The 21,850-nt window shown below is 36.9% G+C and overlaps 1 protein-coding gene across 2 annotated transcripts; it reads left to right on the top strand.

Moving 5' to 3' along the window:
• Positions 1-262: 262 nt before the first annotated feature.
• Positions 263-19,984, top strand: oprm1 (opioid receptor, mu 1; the record flags this gene model as incomplete). 2 transcript variants are annotated; one of them, XM_081351962.1, is made up of 3 exons in its annotated part: positions 263-519; positions 18,207-18,568; positions 19,452-19,984. In XM_081351962.1, 3 exons carry the CDS (start codon positions 263-265, stop codon positions 19,982-19,984), a joined length of 1,152 nt encoding a protein of 383 aa, XP_081208088.1. The 2 variants fall into 2 exon arrangements, with proteins under 2 accessions (XP_081208088.1, XP_081208089.1); XM_081351963.1 differs by having other exon boundaries at positions 428-519; positions 19,461-19,984.
• Positions 19,985-21,850: the final 1,866 nt, after the last annotated feature.

The raw sequence follows: 21,850 nt of genomic DNA, 5'->3' as shown, positions 1-21,850 counted from the left end.
CGAATACGCGCTATCAGCGACGCTCGATACAATTTCACGAGGGTAATGTAAGAACAGCGGTGATAGATTTAACAAAGAGTCATAAACAAAAGGGACTGTTAGGTACACTTGCAGCAGCAGCAGCAGACTGCCTCAGTAGAACGGTTGAGAGTTGAGGCTCCGAGCATTTTGAAGTCGGACAGGTATCGATATCAAAGAACGTGACTGATAAACCGCGCGCGCGTAAAGAACTTGGGCGAATCTCACCCGTACAGCATTTGCCATGGAAACCACTGGCAACATTTCGGACTTTCTCTATGCGCTTTCTAACCCAGTGATGTCGAATAGCAGCGTATTCTGCCGAAACTTCAGCAACAGCTCCAGTCTCGTGAACATGAACAGCTCCAGATGTGACAGGACGGCTGAGCTGGACAAAAGCGCAACTCCTCTTATAGTGGCGATCATCATCACTACGTTATATTCTATAGTGTGTGTGTTGGGACTAGTGGGCAACGTCCTCGTCATGTATGTTATTATAAGGTAAGATATGACATGTAGGTAAATTGCTTTACCTGTTGCCTTTGCATAAAAACATCTGGCTTCACCTGAATAGCACATTTAAGGGATAAATAGTTGCTTTAAAAACTAGACTTCTTGTTAATTTCAAAGAGAACCTGTTGAAAGAGATGGTGATAGTGTTTTCCTGCCATTAACCATCCCTGTTCATTGCATTACATTACAGAAACATAACTGCCTGTTATGTTGATATCAGTCATTCAGTCACAAAAACGGCCTGTCAGTAATACAATTAAATAATCTCTTGCCGTACTTCATGTTTTATATAAAATATGCGTGGTTCTCATTTGTAAAATATTAATGCTTCTCGGCTCAGCACTAGCATAGGCTATTTAATATCCACTGATGAAACAGATCATTGAGTGCGTACGCGTTTCTGTCAGCGTATAAGAGAGAACAACACATTACGTGTCATTCACATTGAGTTGGCACTTAATATTGTGAAGTACTCATATTTTTCTATCACGTGTATTAAGTAACGTTCATTGTTTTATGTAAGAGCAAGCCAATGGAACAAAACTGGGCGGATGCTTCACATGAATAATCCATTAAAATGCAGCAGAAAGTGAATGGCTTTAATAGATAGATAGATAGATAGATAGATAGATAGATAGATAGATAGATAGATAGATAGATAGATAGATAGATAGATAGATAGATAGATAGATAGATAGATAGATAGATAGATAGATAGATAGATAGATAGACACATGCCCATGCTGTTTCCCGATACATGCACCTACAATTCTCAGCTGTAAACTACTAAGATGATTCAGAACCGCTTTCTGTGACTTGCCTCATCTAACCATACATGGCAAACACATCTGACCTGATCCTATAAACCTAGGATCACAGTATTGGGCATAAGGGAAGGATGCAATCAATACAGTAATTAAACAGATAATGAATGAATTTCAATGAGAAGGGTGAGGACTTGTTTGTCTTAGAGAATTGTGATTAAATAGGTGGCACTGTATTTCAGATCATGCACACATTATCTACTCAATTCAGAGATGCTGTGTATAAGATGTTGAATACAACTTTTATATCCTTCTTAAACAGAATAATAATTGGTCAGCAGATATATGAGGCATATGGAGCGTAAAGACATACAGGAACGGTCGATTTGTTTTTAATTGCTAAAGCATGGTCACCTGATTTTCTTTGCATTGTGGAGCCTCAGTGCTTTCCGAGAGTTTATGAGCAACCAGTCAGAGTTTTAGAGGCAGCTGCTTACAGTGGGAAGCAAAAGAAAGATATAGCTCAGTAGGTGCAATCTACTTCTGTGAGTAATGAGCCGATTACAGTCAGGGATTGGTTTATTGACCCCATCATGTGGTAATAAAATCAGCCTTGGGAGAAATAAAAAAATATTGAGTAATGACATTGTCAGTCGATTTAAAGGTGCATAGCAGGTTTCCTCTCACGCGGTTATCTAAAGACCTTAGGAACGGGTCTAGCAATTCTCTTTTCTTTAATAGGATAATTCACCCAAAAATGAAGAAATGTACTAATCCTCATGTTGTTCTAAACCTGTTTGACTTTCTTCTGTGGAACACAATATAAAATATTTTCAAGAACTGTTTCTGACCATTCACTGAAAGTCAGTTGAGTCCTACTAAACAACACTGGATCCAACTAAGTTTTATTGTATAGGGGGAAAAAACACTTTAAAAAAAAAAATTTTTTTTTATATATATATATATGTATATACAGTATATATTTTGTATTCCACAAAGAAAAGTCATACACATTTGTAATGTCATGTGTTTGAGCAAATGATGACAGAATTTTTGCTGAACTATCCCTTTAAGTTGGCATGAAACAGAAGGCATTCCAAACTCTTCACATAATTATGCTTTGTCAGGACCCTTTGGCATCACTTTTTCTTTTTTTTTTGGCTTCATTTTCCACATCCATGGCTTTCAGTTGTTTGCCTTATCTGTCAAATCAAGATGCATTTGTTTCTTTGCATTTGTAATAGAGGAAATAATTTTATAAATATGTTTATAACTGTTCTAACTCCACTCCTACCCTAAACCTATACCCTCTTCTCAACGATATAAAACACGTAACAGGCAAATATAAGTAGGCTACAGGTATTTATTGCAAAAACTGAGTAGAACTTATGCTGCCTTCGCATAATTAAAAATTGGCCATGAACGCTCTCTCAAGTCATATTTACCACTGGGAAGCTCGAGGGATAATTCTGATATTCAAGTTCCTTAGTTGGGCGTGCCTTAAATTTTAAACATGGCGCAGAGGAGAATGAATGCTGCTGTGACTGCTATTCTTTATTCGTTTTTTCCACCACAGCTACATCGTATGCAAAGTAGTGGATATTTATATGAATAATTGTTCAAAGCCTATTGTTTTATCCACAGCGATAACAGCCTGTATTTGACTCAAATTCCAGAACAATATAGATAGCGTGGTCTGTGAATGTTTATATGCTAGTCAATGAATGGAACGCTAAATATGATTTTGGCTTTAAAGTCGTCATGAAATCCAAATTTACACCATTTACTTTGTTAGTGCACATTACTAGTCTTGTGGTGAACAATTAACCCGGGCAAGTGAATACACAGAAAAAATGGTTTGTCGTGGTAAACTGTAATCAAAATCAATGGAATGGCGTTCCCTCTCTTAAGACATCAGTTTGACGGCTTGGGTTGAATATCCTTAGCCACTCCCCTCCAAACGTCAGTTTGCTACGTGCAAGAGATGGAGAGAAGGAATACGTCACAAACTGAAGTAAAGTCAGTTGCAACTTCCAGTTCACATGGACTTTTAAAAAGAGTTTCCCAATAAATAGGCAAGAATAAACCTGGAGTCCTCCATGATTCCTGTTCTTTTCGACAACAAAGCTCGTAATCACAACTTCAGAAGTGGGAATTAAGACATTTCCAATAGGATGTGAAGGCAGCATTAAGGTTTTAGTCTCTGAAAATGATCCCACTCCGTGAACGCATGCACTCAGTCATATCTCATTCAAAATATGCACCCAAACATTAGCATGGCGCAATCAGTGACGAGACACGCAATGGCATTTCACAATCAAAGCTGAATTTTTTTGGATGGGTGTGCATTGGAGATCGACGGTGGATGGAGACGCTGATAGTTTTTTAGTCTGTTCCTCACACAAATCAATAATTTGGCCTCAGAACATGATGTATGATGCCAAAAGTTTCTCAGTGAAAGCAATGAAATACTGATAGATTATGCTAAAGAGGTACCCTGAAAGTTAAAAGTGACGCTGGGGGGGTCCTGGCAAAGCATCAATATGTGACGAGTTGGAAGTGAGAATGAATTGATATCCGAGTGATCCGGTTTCTTGTACAAGATACTTAATTGGGACGGGACTTGATCTTGTCCTTCAAGAATTGATTGGATCATTGGATGGTTGTGGTTTACTATTGCTGTGATCTCATGTGATTGACAGGTTGTCCTGCCCTCACGACAGTAAACACATCATCAGAGAAGGAATGTTGTTGCGAGAGGAAGAGGAAGTCATTTAGATTACAGATTACAAGGGCATATGAATAAATAAAAAAATTGATGTGCACGGATAAATCATTTATAATAAATACTGCAATATTCTAAAAATAAAAAAACAATCAAGAATTGTCAATTTTGATTTCTTTAAAGTCGGCATGAAACCAAAGTTTTGATAGTCTTTTCTTCCTTTTTGTGATGTATATCCGAGTGAAACGGCTTCGTGAACAAGAAAAACTGTAGGGCGGGACTTGATTTTGTCCATTGTGAATTGGATGGTTGTGGTTTTCTATTGCTGTGATCTCATGTGAGTGACAGGTTGTCCCGCCCTCATGCCGAAAAGCACGTCAGAGAATTTGGATTTCATGGTGACATTAAGGTTCCAAACTGAGGTTTTGTCCATGGAATGAAAAGATGAAAAATGAAAAAATATGAGGCAGTATAAATATCCCACTCCCCTCACCCCTGCTCAGATGTTTCACCTTTAGTAAAAATTGCACGTCACTTCCATTTGCACTTAGTGTAAAGATGCTACTTCTTGCTATTTATACTTGGTGCAAACATCTACCACTATCAATGTAAATAGAATCTAACTTTGTTATTTATTTATGTCAAAATGATAAATAAAAACAGGTATGTAATCCTGGTTGTAAAATGTGTTCTAAAACTGTCTACTTAACATTTTAACTTGCATCTCCATTTTATGACAATGTGAAAATTGAACCTAATTTTCAGAAGTAATTTTTTAATGCATTGCATTTTGTTTTAACCTGTTGAGCATCCAGTGTTCAGGCATTCTTGCAAGTGATAAACAGTCACAGCTGTGCGGAAAATTAGTTTCAAGTGCTGAAGGTAAATGCTGTGAGTTCAAATAACATAAGCTTCTTATTGTGATGGAGAAGCTTATGCGATTGTTTACAACAATTCGGCTCTGGGAATAACCGCATCCTTTACATGTGTCCTGCAGCTAGAAACAAATGAGAAATAAATGGAAAACATTCATCAATTATATATCTGTAGGCAAAAGGATACCTGAATTCGAGTAAACATTTGTACATATCAATTCATTTTGGATTAGTTTCTCATACACATCTTGAGGAAAGGTTAAAGCTGTTCTTGTTTTTACTACTGTTCCACAGGAAAGTACACAAGAGATGAGGCAAAAAAAATCAATACTGACCACAGTTTCTCTCATTTGTTTTATTTATCAAAAGCTTGCTGATATCCCTCCCTTATCTCTGCATATTTTCCCCTTGATTTGTGCCAAATGAACCTCAAAATTCAATTATTATGATAAAAGTAAAAATCACATTGCATTCGGCATTACAGAGACAATCAAAAGAGGGCTTATACTGAGCTCTAATTTGACTGATTAATGTCTTCAGGTTTCAGACAGCTTTACTCAATCCAGCCCTGACTTTTTGCACCCTTTTCACTTTATAGCATTTTAAACCCGGCTTCAGAATGTTCAGGTAAATATACCCATGATGTATACTGAGCTAACAAAAGGGACAGTAGCCTAGCCACAAATGTTTATTGATCCTTGTGCAATCCTAATGGTTCTTATGATCCATTATATCATTTGTGTAAAAAGAGCTCCTGTCTGGAAGGAAATTGTTTCAAAGGTTGTATCCAACCCACCCCCAGTAATGTTTTTGTCACACAAAACAAAAAAAATATATATTTGTATTTTTCTTTTCTTTTTCCCCCTCTGGTCTTGTTTGTATCTTAGAATAAATAGGTGCTTCTATCACCCACACCTGAAAACCATCACCCTCATTATCACACCCTATATCTTCAGTCACTTTCCTCTCCATCTCGGTCATGGCTGCGTTCCAGTCCACTTTTAGACACGCACTTGCAAACTTCCCTAAGCTCTTCCCAATTGGGGGAATCCCTGCCGCCATTTTGAAGTGCGTTCCATTTTGTGAAGTGGATGAGGGAAGTTTATATGGACAGACCCTCGATCCCTCGATTTTGACAGAGGGAGCGAGTCTACTTCATATGTACACTTAAGGCAGCTCCATATACCACAATGCAACACGATTGTGACGTCAATGCATATTGCGTTTAATTTATCCCACCACAAACAATTCTATGATATTAATTATTTAAAATAAAAACTTAAACAACTCAAACACACCTATATACATATAGAATGCTGCATTAAACAATTTTGTAAGGGAAAAAAGAAATAATAAATCAACCCCATAGTGGATTCTAAGTGATCAAGGGCTTAGCACGTTCCAATTCAGCCAATTGCAAAGGTTCCGCCAGTAGTGGGCACTCATGCAATGTAAGCAATGACGTACATCCGAGTGAACGAGACGGTGGGAATTTAGCGAGTAAAGGGCATGACAATTTTGGACTGGAACGCAGCCCTGGTCTCGTCTATGCTCAACGTCATACAGACTCCTCACCTTTCCTCACCATTTACACCTGTTATTAAAGGTCCCATGACATGAAATTTTCACTTTCTGAGGTTTTTTAACATTAATATGAGTTCCCCTAGCCTGTATATGGTCCCCAAGTTTCTAGAAATTTCAATCGGTGTAAATCGAGCTTTTGTTATCTTTCTCTGCCTTTGAGAAAATGGAAGCTCAATCGCGCTGATCTTGAATCTCCTCCTTGTGACGTTATAAGGAGGAATGTTACCTCCCTTGTCTCTGCTTTGCCCGCCCAGAGAATATTTCTCGCCCATGAGAAAATGAGCTAGGAAGGAAGTAGGAACGCGCGCGCGCGATTTTAGTTTGTCCACGAGAGATATCATGGCTTTTGAGCGAGCGAAGCATAACAATTGCTCAATAATTGGATGTCCAAATGAACACGAAAGGGTCAATACAGAGCTGGGCTTGCTGAACGTCTGAAACTAAAGTCTGGATCACTCTCTTTGGCTCAGCTACACACCTCGGAACAGTAAGTCAACTAATGATATATAAGTGTGTTGCTTTACTGTTTATGTTTGCCTAGACTGTTACACGTAGAATGTGGCTGTCACATTAGCTATGCAGCTATGCAGTTTATGTGTGTGAATACACACACTGTAACGCGAGTGTTGTACACTTCTTTGTTATTTGGATAACCGTTTTCCTGTTGGTTATACGGCGCGCGCGATATCCGCATTTCAAGATCGCAGAGCTTGATGATGTAATTGTAATAAGATAAATTACAGATGTTACAGATCTCTCATGAAAAGGCAACAGTAGGTTAGCGTTAGCTACATGATAACTGTAAACCATCCGAATAAAGTACCGTATCCAGACATAATATTTTAAACTAACCATTCGGAAACGTCCTGCTGGAGCCGCTGAGTTGCAACTTCTTCATCCGTTGCTTCTCCATCCGGATCAGATTCTGGGTCAAACTGAAATGCTTGAACGACTGCGTGTCTCCGTGCCATTGCAATGTAAACATGCATGGTCTACCTTTGCCGCAGATGGTCAAGGCCACACCCACCCTCCACCTTGCGCCGCCTTTCTCCTCCTTATTAGTATTTAAAGCTACAGACACCGAAACGGCCTGTCTGAAGGAAGCTCATTCTGGGACTGGCTTATAGTGGCTATAATTCTGCACTGAGACTGAATTTTTGAAAAGAGATTTCAGATACAGTACTAGGGACCACTAAGGCCTATATTAAAGCCTACAAAAAATAGCATGTCATGGGACCTTTAAGATGCGTTTTGGTCGATCGGATCACAAGTAGATCAGGGAGATCATACCTGTTTACACCTTCTTTTGTCTTTTGCACTTTCAACCACTTCTGTCCCGATTTCTTCGAGGGGAGGGATGAAATAAGCTCACACAATTTACATATGAACACAACCGGAGAAAACAAGTGGAAATCATACGAAGAGCAGTTGCTTTCGTTTCTGCTCTGATAGCCACAAGACCACGGCGAGTGCGTGTTAGAAATCAGGAATGGTGATAGAACACTGTGCTTGGTACGTTTTTCATCTTCAAACCAAACTTAGGTATCTGGTTTGTATCCCTAACCACATGGACGTCTACACTACGAAAGCAAATCGGGTCAAATGCTTTTTCAACTCTGGATGTGGTTGAAAGTGGACAAGCTCAAAACGTTTTAGAACCTGTTTATACCTACATTTAGCATTGTCCACTTGTGATCCGATCGACCAAAACACATCTTACAGTTTTTCTGAAATGCTAAAACAAACACTAAACCCCATTCTCTGAACCAAATTCTCAATAGCCTAAACCAATTGGTCGAATAAATCACTCTTTCTGTAAAACATTACACAAGTTCAGGTAGTTAAAACACTGTTTGCAAATCTCATGCACTCTTTTTTCAAAACTCTAAACACATTTTCACTCACTAAAACACATTTCACACTGTGATATACTTAAGTTTCAAAGCGCTAAACACAGGCAGGCAAAGGTAAAACAACACAGCTGTCTTCGTTTACACACGACGACTTAATATTGTTCACACTTATTTATGTGGTCAAACCAACTGTACATAATACAAGTCAGTTCAGAGTCCTAAAATTGACTCAAAATGTTGCACTGAATGTTGATACCAACAATGGATGGAAACAATATAAGAGGAGGAAAAGTATGTGCGTAAGAGGTGGTGAACAAGGAGGAGGAGGACGAGAAAGAGCAAGGTGTGGAGAATGTTGTCTAGGCTGGATATGGCTTTAGTGTTTTTCCCTTTGCCTGCAGAGACGACATTATCTGCGATGTCTCAGGCCAAACCCGACATGAAGACGTGATACTGAAGCAGAATCAATCTCTCTCACTGACCTTGATTCTGCAGTTGCGCAACTCTTCTGAGTGACTGTAACATGCTTTTCATTTAGAGTATTTTACTGTTTTAACTTTTTTGGCTTTTGCAGATGGGTCACTGTATTTTCACAGTATGCAAGTGCAAGTATACAGACATTCAATACTATACAATATTTAGTGCAATATTTAACAATGTTTAAGGTTTTGAGAAAGTGAGTGATGGTTTCAAGAAATGTGTTTTAGCAATTCAGAAAAACTGTAATATCAGGTGTAAACAGGGCCTTAATACAGGTTAGTAGTGTAGATGCTCATATGGTTGAATGTGTTCGAACAGTCACAAAAGACCACCTACTCTCCGCCTCTACTGACTTAATGCGTAAACATTATGGAAAGAGCGCTAGCCAGAGGGAATTTAACTTCGTCGTCTGAAGACCCAAGTTTGGTTTGAAGATGAAAAACGTAGCAAGCACAATGTTCTCTCACCATTCCTGATTTCTAACACTCATTCACAGCATTCGGAGTTCTCTTGGGACAATCAGAGCAGAAACAAAAGCTGATGCTCTCTGTATATTTTTCCTTCGTTTTGGGCATGATCATATATAAATTGCGCACACTTATTTTGTACATTAGATCGAAAGACCTGAAAAAATAATGGTTATTTTTAGGTTATTATTGTGCAACCATAAAAGAACGTTCCCAGAACATTGTAGGGTGATTATTTTTAAATAACCTTAAAACAACTTAAACAGAACATTCTACAATGGTTATTATTCTGAAACCATAAAATAACTTGCAGGGTGGTTATTTTTGCCCATAGTTCCTTTGCCCATATAATCTTTAAGCTAATAAGGTTAAGCGTATTTGGCTTGCTGTCCGCAGTGGAGGGGCTCGAGGAAGCAGCTTCAACTCGAGCTGAGATATACCCCCCAGTGGGACTACTAATGCTTGGATGAGTATGGTAGCAAGATGCCTAAGTTATGTTGGTAGAGGTGGAGGGATGCCAAAGCAGCTGATGCCAGAGCAAGATGAGCGGCTGCGTGTATGCTCTGGCGGTTAATTGAAAGATTAGATGGGTTCACTCCTCCCGAAATTACGTTGTGAACGTTTTACTACCTGACTTATATTCATTTGTCGATCTCTTTATTAAATCCATACGTATAATTAATAGCCTATAGATGTGAGAGTAAATATGATTTGGGATAGAACATGATAGGCTATGTTAATCGAGAATTTTTTTGTTTACGGACCAAAAGAAGCATATCCCGCTAAACTGCACAATTAGGGAAACGTTATAATAACGTTAGGGAAATGTTAAAGTAATGCTAGAATAACGTTATACAAACCAAAAACTAACGTTCTATTTCCGTTAAGAGAACTTTCCTGGCTAACAAAAAACAAACCTTAAAAAATAACGTTCTGGGAACCAAAAATTGTTAGCTGCTAAACTTCTGTGACTTCCTCGTCTACTTCTGATCCGGTCGACCAAACCATCTTAATATACAGAGTTTGTAAGCTGCCTATATTCTAAGTATATAATATATGTAAACAGGGTTTAAAGTGGCAGAAGATATTGATTAATGAAATTCCTACAAATGGATATGCAATAAAGTCAGCCGCAAAAACAACTGTGTCCACGCCTTTTCATCGCTGATTTTTCCCTGCGTGTCTTAAGTAAATCCTGGCAGTAGTTTGTAACACTAAAAGAGGATTTGTGCTACATGGTGCAAACTGTTAATAAATCTGGCACTATGTCTTATGTTTGGCTATTAGTTTTTATTGTCAATAATCTACAAAGTGCAGTCAGTGTGTGCAAAACACAGAGACTCAATGTGGAACGGATGTTCACAGGAGGATATAGAGCTCTGTTGACATGCGTGACGTTGGAATGGAACTGTTGTGCTGCTGTGTGAATGGACTAAATGAGAATGTTTGTAGGGATGCAAGAGACAGACCAAACTGCTCTGCACTGCAGAATCATTGAAAGAACATTATTCATTGTCAGATAAAACCGCAGTGCTTGTCGTGGCTGATATGGTGAAATGAATAATAATGGAATGGTTAGAGAATTATTGTTTTATTATTTTGACTTCTAATTCGATGTCTTTGGCATTGTCATGTTTTATCAGGGTAATTTTTTGTCTTTTAATACTCACATCCCTGGTTTTGCCAACTAAAGAGCAAGTGCAGGTGGACAGTAGCAACAGAGAATATAGTAAATGAAAATTGTTGTTCAAAGCCTAAGCAGATTCCTGGAGACATTTCAGCATCTCATAGCCATAGATTGACTTGAAAAGTGCTATTTTTCAATACCCTTATTCTTTTTAATGAACCTGACAGATAACAAGACTGCACTTGACATCCACCTAATTGGCATAGAAACATAAGGACAAGCTGACTGGTTGTTGTTGGGACTCCAGCCGCTGGACTGGACCGCAGCCTTGCAACCGAGCCTTAGGTAGACCATGTCTGACATTCTAAATGTAACGTCACCTTTAATAAGTTTTAAATCAGCATAGGCAATTCATGCATGACTCACTCAGATTAATTTGGTTACATTATCATATTTTCCTCAGCCATTCGAGAGGCTTTGAAATCAGAAGCGCATCATGAAAAAAGAGAAAAGAAGCTTTTGAGTGATTCATCTGTTTCTATCCCATTTTCTTCTTTTCTTGCTTTTAAAGATGAAAAAGTTTGCTGGTGCTCATTTTAAAAGCTTGTCATTTGGATTGACAGCTGTGCATTGGGTATTTATATTATGATTTTTTTTTCATCTAGCCTTCATTCTATCAAATCAAATAACCAATGAAAACCAACACGTAATTACAAAGCTTTGAATATTTTGAGTCATCATCCTTTTTTTGTGACGCAAAATGGCCTAGTTATGGCAATTATATGTTAATTATTTTAATGCAGCATCTAATTCACATACACCATAAAGTTAATTTGTTCCAAGTATTTTCTTAATGCAGTTTAACATATCATTATGTCCATATCCATGAGCAGATTGCAAATAGGTAGATGGTATAAGAAATCTGCACATGTTCTGGTGTTCCCTAGCAACAAGTAGTCCTTGGTTTTTTCACAACAAAACCTGATTTGCCTGGTTACTACACTCTTCCTTCAAGTTCATTGTCTTCTTTGAAATGGCGGTTAATGTTAATCTATTATGGATCGTCATCATTCAAATTTAACAGTATTGTTTATTTAAAGACCCTCAGTTTTAAATGGTATCCTTTAAAAATTAAGCTTTTAATTTGTAATTTATGAAAATAATAATAATAATACCCATATTTTACAGTTAAAATGTAAGAGATGCAAAAATGTATTTAAACAAATAAATGTTTCAATGTTAATTTAAATAAATAAACTTCTGTTGGTAAGATTTAATGTTTTTAAAACAAGTTTCTTATGCTCACCAAGGCTGCATTTATTTGATCGAAAATATTGTAATATTGTGAAATATTATTACAATTTAAGTTCATAATTTTGTACTTTAAAAAATTAAATTAAATAATAAATAAAACAAAATAAATTATTCCTGTTCAAGTTCAAGTTATTTGTCTTGAACTTTTTTTTGTCTTGAACTTTTCTTGTGACGGCAAAGCTGAATTTTCAGCATCATTACTCCAGTCTTCAGTATCACATGATCCTTCAGAAATCATTCTAATATCCTGATTTGCTGCTCAAGAAACATTTCTTATTATTATCAGTGTTTAAACCAGCTGTGTAGCTTAATATTTTAATATGTTATAGGAAACGGTGATACATTTTTTTCAGGATTCTTTGATGAAAGTTCAAAAGAACAGCCTAATGTGAGTGAAATGGCGCTATTATGGTTTCTCTTCATACAATTTTGAGAGTAATAGCCTATTCTTTATTTAACATAAAGACATGACTCTGATTTTTAAACAGTATTCTTTAAAGGATTTTTCTTTAAAAGTAAAAGTAATTTATATAAATAACATTGAGAATACAACCGTAACAGAAGAAAATTAATTGTCTTGTCACAAATATTCTCACCATCAATGCCTGAAGGTGCACAAGCAGGGTATTTAAAAGCCCTATTTCCACAAGATGCTTTCCCTATTTTCACCTGTCATGCTTCATCATTGAGCACTAGTGAGCCAGAGGCAGAGAAAAAATAATTATTCTCAGAAATGTTAAATCAGTTCGGCTTCACTCAAGCAAATTGACATGAATAAAGACATTACATTCCTGTTTTAACTTTTGAATAATTGTTACTTTTGACACTTCTCTGTAGAAAACATGTTAACTAGAAGACATGTGTCTGTCTTCATCTCGGAGTTAGCAGGTCAATGTCCTTTCTGAACTTATGGACTCTGCTCTGAGCTGTTGGCTGACAGTCCTAATTCTTTCCATAAGCAATACTGCACACCTTCCTCTAGGTTAATCAGAGGTATTGGTTGCCAGGCATGTTGTCCGAAATGCATCGGTAAACTTGGTAAACTTCTACTGGTTGATTTACAAAGCTTCAGGGAGGACATACTGTATATGTACTGTAATCTTGCTGTAAAAAAACTGCTCACCAGCATCCAAAACACAACATATACTGTATGCTGCTAACCATCAGTGTTGATTCAGCAAGGAAGATGAATACATTTTTAATGTGCTTGCCTTCCAGTAAGTGATGTTCACAACACCAAAGAGCAGCTCCTCCACTCAGTGAAAAGACTCAAAGGTCTGGCATTTCACCTCTGAAGTCTTTAATGTGGAGTACAGAGGAGCAGTGCGTCCCTGAGATGCAGCCCTCATAATTAGTCAGCGCCTGTGGGAAAAATAAACGGTGTGACCATTTGTCTGGTGCAAAGCGCCCTTGGATGACAAACTAATCATTAGTAATGGCTGCTGGCCTAAACCCTTACATGAGACTTCTAGTTAGTGATGAATGAATCCGTCCACCTCACTGTGGGGAAGGGTGTTGTGTCTAGGCATTTTCACAAATGCTTTACAGCTGTCGAAACATTCTGAAAAATAGAATTGTTTTCAATGCTTTTTAAAATTTCATTTTCATTTGATCTGTTACAGAGAATATCTTGATCAGTGTTGGGTGAAATGCATAAGTACTTAATTATTGTAATTAATAATAAAAAAATCCCTTGAAAAATGAAAGGGATTGCTCTTATTTTTTCTGTAATTTAATTACATTTACAGTACATCTGATATAATTGCATTACTGTACACTCCAAAAAGGGTTTTTTTGTCACACTTTAGATTAGGGTTCAGTTTTCACTATTAACTAGTTACTTATTAGCATGGATATTAGGATATTGGCTGGTATTGTTCAGCCGGTTCAAGGTTGATATGGGATTTAGAAAGTAATTAGTAATGAGTAATGCAATACTTTTTACACTGTAAAAAATTATTTTTTGGTGAAGTAAATACTACTGAAAAAAAAACAATGTAATTTACATGAAAAAGTTAGTTCAGGCAAGAATTAAAAAAACGAAATAAATTCCATATCAGTACTTAATTCAAGCGAGTAGAAATGAAAGCGTAAATATCAACTCAATAAAATTAAGTAAAAATTACTCAACTTTTCTGATACTGGGGTTCCCATCATGCACTGGACCTTGCATAATTAATGAGGTTAATTTTTCACTGGTTTCCAGCTGTATTTACACTGTTTTATCATTGCTTTTGTTGTCAGGATTAGTAACTTGCCATTTTGTGACATTTCGAGTAAATTTTCTGCTCAAAATGACACATTCAAACACAAAAACGATCCATCAAATGTTACCGTTATTGTTTATTGTCTACCAAGTATTGAGGTCTTTGCATTCACATGATGTTTAACATCTGACATGCAGTTGTATAAATTACTTGGATAATCTAAGGAAAGTATATACTATAAATGACTGGTATAATTCAATATTATTGTTTGAGTGAAATGTAATGCAAAGGAAATTTCAACTAAATCGATATTAATCAACCTATTACTAGCCAAGTTAAAATTACTTATTTTCTTTGTTACTTTCACTTAACTAGGTTAAGTAAAGTTTACTTAATTCCATATTCCAAGTAAATTTAGGCCTAACTTAAAGATTTCTAATTAAAGCTACTGATAAATATGTTTAGGTTTTTACTTGGCAAATCTTTGTAAATTTACTAGCATTTTCTGAGTGAAAAAACTTTCCTAGCTTTTTTCAAGTAAATCCTACTCCAAATTTTTTTCAGTGTAGACAGAGTAATTAGTACAGTAATCTAACTACACTGTTGAAGTAAATAACTTTTTTAGAGTAACTTACCCAACACTGGTCATGATGACCTTTTTACAATTCAGTTTAACAATTAAAATAAGATCAAAGTTGCAAAAAATAATTTAGAAAAATAAATGTGAACATTCATTTAAATAAATACACTTTCGTTCAGAAGTTTGGGGTCTGTAAGATATTCATTGCTTTTGAAAGAAGTCTCTTATTCCCACCAAGGCGGCATTTATTTGATCTGAATACAGTTAAAACAGTAATATTATTACAGTTTAAAATAAATGACTTCTAATTTATAATATTTTAAAATATAATTTATTCCTGTGATGGCAAAGCTGTTTTTTTCAGCAGCCATTATACTCCAGTCTTCAGTGTCACATGATCCTTCAGAAATCATAGTCTAAATATGCTGATTTGTTGCTCAAGAAACATTTCTTATTATTATCACTGTTGAAAACAGTTGTGCAGATTAAGATTTTTTTTTTTTGGAAACCATGATACAGTTTTTTTTTTATTTTTTTTTATAGGCTTAGCCTGTCCTTATTTATGTTTGAGACCTTTTGTGTTTTCTTCAGTTTGGCCTGTGACAGCCAGCTAAGCGGAACTGTTTTTTTGCAGATGTCGTTTTGTCCACACACTGGCTATATTTTTAGAGCTGACTGTATATATTTGGATGGACTAGACTGTGTTCTGACTTGTGTATATTTCTGTGAAAGTCAAACATTGGATCTCTGACAAACCATAATCGTTTTTACAGGGATGGTAGTTTACATAGTGTAAATGCTCTTAATTTATCATCTCTGCTGCTATTACAATAAATCAAAAATTGTGTATCTTCATAGTCCAGATTGCCGCATGACTCATCTTGCTTATTATCTTGCCCAGAAGGACGGTAAGGAACATAGAGTCTTTAAAGTATGTTTTTATTCATCTGGACTGGATGTAGAGTTTACTACAAAAGAATACCAGCTGTATAAGTGTCTCTAAATAAACGTCCCCAGCATTCCCAGGAAATTATGCTTAAATCCAGTTAAAGGAATGAACCAGATAGATCTGCAATTTCTTGATAAAGTAAGGATGTGATTTGATATACAGTCTCAGAACGCCCCATTACGGAAGGAACAGAGGCCTAAAGACAGAAAAGAGGTGCTAAATATCAATATATTTCATGGAAATGAGCCAAGTATCCATTGATTATGCATTATTCACAAAAAGCTTATGTATTTAGATTGATGCAGGCACCTACTTTGCACTCAGTTTTTATTATTCTAGACTAAATGTTTAAATCAATATCTTATTTTTTCAGCGATTGAAAGATCCCTCTGTTGCTCAATTATTCATGGGGTTCTCTATCAGACAATAGCATGAAAATTACCTTCCATTTTCTACACCAAAGGTATTTGGAAGGGATGTGCAGAGAGGTTTTTTTTTTTTTTTTTCCCTTAAAGTATATTAAAATAGAAAACCGTTATTTTGAATTGTAATCATTTTTTTCTGTATTTTTGATCAAATAAATGCAGGCTTGATGCGCATAAGGGACTTCTTTAAAAAAAATAGTAATGTGTGTGCACATTTTTGACCAGTTGCACTGTACTATTATACTATTGCTGCAAAATTATCAAAAATGTTAAAATAACAAAGTCACCATTTCGTGTGTTGTTGTCAGCCTGCACTTCACCTGGGCCTGGGTTTCATCAAAAGGTAAACGGTGTATCAAAGTGACTTGAATACTATACTTACCATTAATGCTACTTTTGGTGCTGGTTTTGTGCAGTGCGTTGTAGTCCTTTAACATCCATTAGTTCAACGACGCAGATTCAGGTCGCTTCATAAATGTAAATTCGTCTGTCCATGTACTTTTCAAACGATTTATTTATAAATGACCGGAAAATTACCGCTCCACTTCACATTGTCCAATGAAATTTGAACTTGTGCCAGATGACGATTGGTCGGTGTATTACATATTTCGAAATATGTGATATGTGGATTTTTAATTGAATCGACGCACAACCTTTTATTATTGAAAAAAAAAAAAAAGTTTAAAAATTGTTTGGTTTATTTTTTTCCCTTCCGTCGAGCCATATACTCACTGAAAGAACCATATTTGGCTCGAGAACATCGGTTCCCGATCAGACTGTGGGATACCTTCGTTTACACTAGTGCATTTCCTTTTAAAACGCATAACTTTTGCTACGGTTATGCCTGCCGACCGTCCACACACTACTCCGGTGTTTTAGACCCTCGAAAACGGTCATGGTCAGTCAAGACCGAAGCAAGACAGTGGACACGCAACTTGACGCAAGTGACGCAATCCATAGCAACGCGTTATAGCATAGCAACGACATCTAAGACTGACAGAAACGTAAAAATAAACGTGAATTTAGGCTACTTTAGTTTTGTAATCCTTGTCATATTAATTATAATCAAATGCATTTTGACCACAATATTATCATTGGTATTTGTTTGAGAAGGGCACTTTTGATTAATTTTGAAAAAGGGCAGGGGCTCGAGCACCCAAAGATGGCTCTATCCATCCATCCACCCATCTCTTTTGAAATTAAAGTACAGAAAAAAAAAACAGAAAGTATTCTGAAAGTTCCTAAACTTCTAAAGTTCCTTAACAATTATTTGAAAGTTCCTAAACTTCAAGTTTAAATCATCCCTTTTTGTAATTGTACTTTTCCATTTGTCTGCCCTCATATATGTTTTACAAGAGGACTTTGGATTACTTATGCTGTTAAAATTTAACCTGTGTATTTCTGAATAGACAAGTATATGATGTAATACATAAAACAACATCGCCGTAAATCTCTCCACCTCAGCACATATTCCTATTTTTAAATTGGATTTTAAAAAAAGTGCTGAAAAGCTGGTAAAATATGTCTGCAGAAACATTACTGCAGTGGCATTGTGGAGATTGCATTTGCATAATGGTGTAGATAATGGTGGTTATCTGGCCTCTTAAATTAACATTTCAATGAAGCTCATAGTTGCATTACAAGATGCACATGGTACCGTACTTAATGGCTTGAAGCACATTGTGTATTGTAACTGAAATCATAATATATAATACAATATGAGTAAAGGGGTGTTTTTTTAGTTTTTTTGTTTCTATAGTACCTTCACATACCCATTACTCGCCCTGTTCAAACTGGTTTTCCGATCTATTTTTATCTTTTGCAGATACACCAAAATGAAAACTGCGACCAACATCTACATCTTCAATCTTGCTTTAGCAGATGCCTTGGCAACAAGCACTCTGCCCTTCCAGAGTGTGAACTACCTGATGGGTACATGGCCTTTTGGAGACTTGCTGTGCAAGATTGTGATGTCCATTGATTACTACAACATGTTCACCAGTATCTTTACCCTCACCACTATGAGTGTCGACCGCTACATCGCTGTTTGCCATCCTGTTAAAGCCCTGGACTTCCGAACCCCCAGAAACGCCAAGATCGTCAACGTGTGTAACTGGATCCTTTCATCTGCCATCGGTCTCCCTGTCATGGTCATGGCCTCCACCACTACCGAGTACCACAGCAGTTGTATGTTTACCACCACATTCTCCTACAGTCAATGTAAAATGAGAAGAAATATCTTATTTTGTTTTCCACAGAAGCAAGCAAGTCACACAGGTTTAGCAAGACATATGGGTGAATTGATAATAGAATTAATTTCATTTTGTGGTGAACTAAGCCATTATTTGTTTTTATTCCTCTTCTAGGCCAATTACAATGAAAAACATGTAATAATATTTATGTTTTGAAATGAACTATTGCCTTTTGACTAGCTTCCACAAAGCGAAAGATGATGTTGTGCCAAAATACAAAATTCCAATAATCTGATTAGATGCAGACTTTCCTACAACAAAAACCTATGACAATAATTTAAACCTAGTCAACACTGGTGGCAGTTGGGTAAATGTTTGGTTATGAACATTTCTAAATCAACAAAGAACCATTACCAATTGGTCATGAAAATGTCATTAGACAGTTTTGTTTTTAGTATAAATTAATAATGGTATTCTATAAAACAATAATAATCATATTTAGAAAAATAAATAAACATACAGTGCCAAGTTTTATATTCTGTTCGGAAGACCTGTTGCGCACCACAAGGAGCGAACCACTGCATTCTCTTGATGCATTAAGACAGTTTTCTCAATACTGGAAACGTTCAGTTTTGCTACTGTGTTGACACAAATTTTGCAGACACGAGAGAAGTGAGGCAGAAAATTTTAGATTAATGTCACTTCTAGACATTTGTTGAGAAAATCATTAGATGGTTTAATAGCCTGTGTCTCTGAGGCTCCCTAAACAATGCCTTGAGGAAATAATGACTAGTGGTTTAACTGTCATCTTTGCAAATTAATTGATTTTCACATGTCTCACTGTGTTATTGTACTGAGGTATATTATTATTTTCACAGCGTTTACAGTCACTGACTGCAATTTGCTCTTTCCCCACCCTCCCTGGTACTGGGAGAACCTCCTGAAGATCTGCGTCTTCATCTTTGCCTTCATCATGCCCGTCCTCATCATCACCGTCTGTTACGGCTTGATGATCCTCCGCCTGAAGAGCGTGCGCATGTTGTCTGGCTCTAAGGAGAAGGACCGCAACCTACGGCGTATCACCCGTATGGTCCTGGTGGTGGTGGCGGTTTTCATCGTCTGCTGGACACCGATCCACATCTTTGTGATCATCAAGGCCCTGGTGACCATTCCCAGCTCACTCCTGCAGACCGTCACCTGGCATTTCTGCATCGCTCTCGGCTACACCAACAGCTGCCTCAATCCGGTGCTCTACGCCTTCCTGGATGAGAACTTCAAGCGTTGTTTCAGGGAGTTCTGCATTCCCAGTCCCTCCGTGCTGGACCTGCAGAACTCCACACGCACCAGGAACCCCCAGCGTGAGGGCCAGTCCAGTGGCAACACGGTTGACAGGACAAATCAGCAGGTATGACTAGTCCTGGAGATGTCATCACTGGAGTCCCACTGCCAACCCAGTGTTGACATGAGCTCGGAGGTCACGCAGGTCACCACAGGTGTCTAACACCCTCATCTATAGGAGTTGCCGTAGGTTGAACCTCTTTATGCATCTTGCTAGGCCTCCCCTAAAGAGCTGTTTTACAATTTTGGTATGGAGAAAGACTGTTAAAGTAGATATCAGTGTGAAATATGATATAAATACTATATTATTGACCCCAAATTACCCCGATAAGCTGAGCTTATTTCACTATCTGTGATGTTCACAGCCATGCATCTGATGTATCTGTTAGATTGGTCCAGTATTCAAGAAGTGTGTATATATATATATATATTCTCTGATAGTTGCCTCTTAAGTCCCCTTTAACATTTAAATGTTATTATTGTATAAGTGATAACATTGCTTTCTTTGTAGAAAGATGAAAAAAGTATGTATTCACTTGTGCTCACAGAAAATGTAAATTATGTAAGATAAAATTATGTTTTCTCAAAATGTTCAGCATTCAGTGTCTTTCCCTTGAATCGTATTGCAATTTTAACCTGCTTTCATGGACAACAAAGCAATTTGGTAAAGCCGTCTGATTCAATTATATTCCTTTGGAGTGATTGAAATGAATCATCAAATGACTGCTGGAAGTGACGTCCGCACTGTTTTTCTGATTTACCATGGACTTAATAGAAAAGCCGAACACAATAAGAAACGCCTCTTGCAACAATGCATAATTTTCATGCTTTGGTGGTGACAAATGTATTGTGCTTGTGCGCTGATGCAAATCTCTTGTACTAATGTAAATGTCCAATGTAATTGTCTGATTGTCACTCACACTAAGACCTTCTGTCTGAAAATATTTGATGCTGTAAAATAGAAGATCTGTGTGCTGGTGTTTCTGTACGTTTTTATATATGCAGCATTATAAATAAATAATTCACAACAGAATATGTCTAAAAATTCTAAAAGTACAGTCACGTTTACCATAGTTTGGCGAATTTTCGTGGGCGAAATCCAGTCATTTCAATAAGAATCCACAAGATCTGGAATCTGACATTGATCAACAAAAAGCTACTTGGTTTGAAAGTGACTTCTGTGTGAGCTGTGCTTCATACATAATTACACTATTGAAAATAGACCTTTGTTGCCTGCAAAACTTTGTCGAAATTACTGAGCCTTATATCATAACACCTCACATTTTTGAGTTACTGAACTTTTCAGTTACAGTATTACTTGTTTTTTTTCTTTCGAATTAAAATCTCTTTGGATGGACAGCTGAAGTGCTCACTTAACAGAACTCTTTTTAGTATAAGAAAGAGAGAACTCTTTGAAAACACAAAATATAAGACTGCTGCAGCTGTTTTCAGTTATTACCAGAATCTCTTATCTAGTTTGAGACTCATGCCAGCTGTAAGGGGCCAATAATTTGGTTCTGTAATACTGTGAAATCAAATAATCATGGTCGTTGAGCTGCCATTTCAGTCATTTTGTAGCAGAGTTTCCCCCCACATGCAGTTTTGCTGCAACACCCCGGGGAAATTAAGGAACAGAGAGCTAGTATGTTCAGGATGGCTCAGCATACTGTAACCTAAGGCGAGAGAAACAGCAGAGCGGCGGGCGGGAGGGGGGCGGCAGTCATTCAGGTCATCATTGTAGTTTGCATTTAACTGTGACCTCAGGGTGCAGTATTTTTACAGCAATGGAAGATTGTTTCTTTTCCTCTCATGTATGATCATGTATGAAACCTAATTAAAAAAGTCCAAAACATGAATCCAAGGATGAGCATTTGGGTTGATTGCTCCATGTATCTTTACTTAAAGCTACAATATGTAAGATTTTTGTAATAAAATATCC

The sequence above is a fragment of the Scardinius erythrophthalmus genome (genome assembly GCF_964197995.2).
Source record: "Scardinius erythrophthalmus genome assembly, chromosome: 21".
NCBI classification, from domain to species: Eukaryota; Metazoa; Chordata; class Actinopteri; order Cypriniformes; family Leuciscidae; genus Scardinius; species Scardinius erythrophthalmus.
Note: the sequence above shows the minus strand (reverse complement) of the source record. Positions and strands in the feature narration are given on the sequence as shown.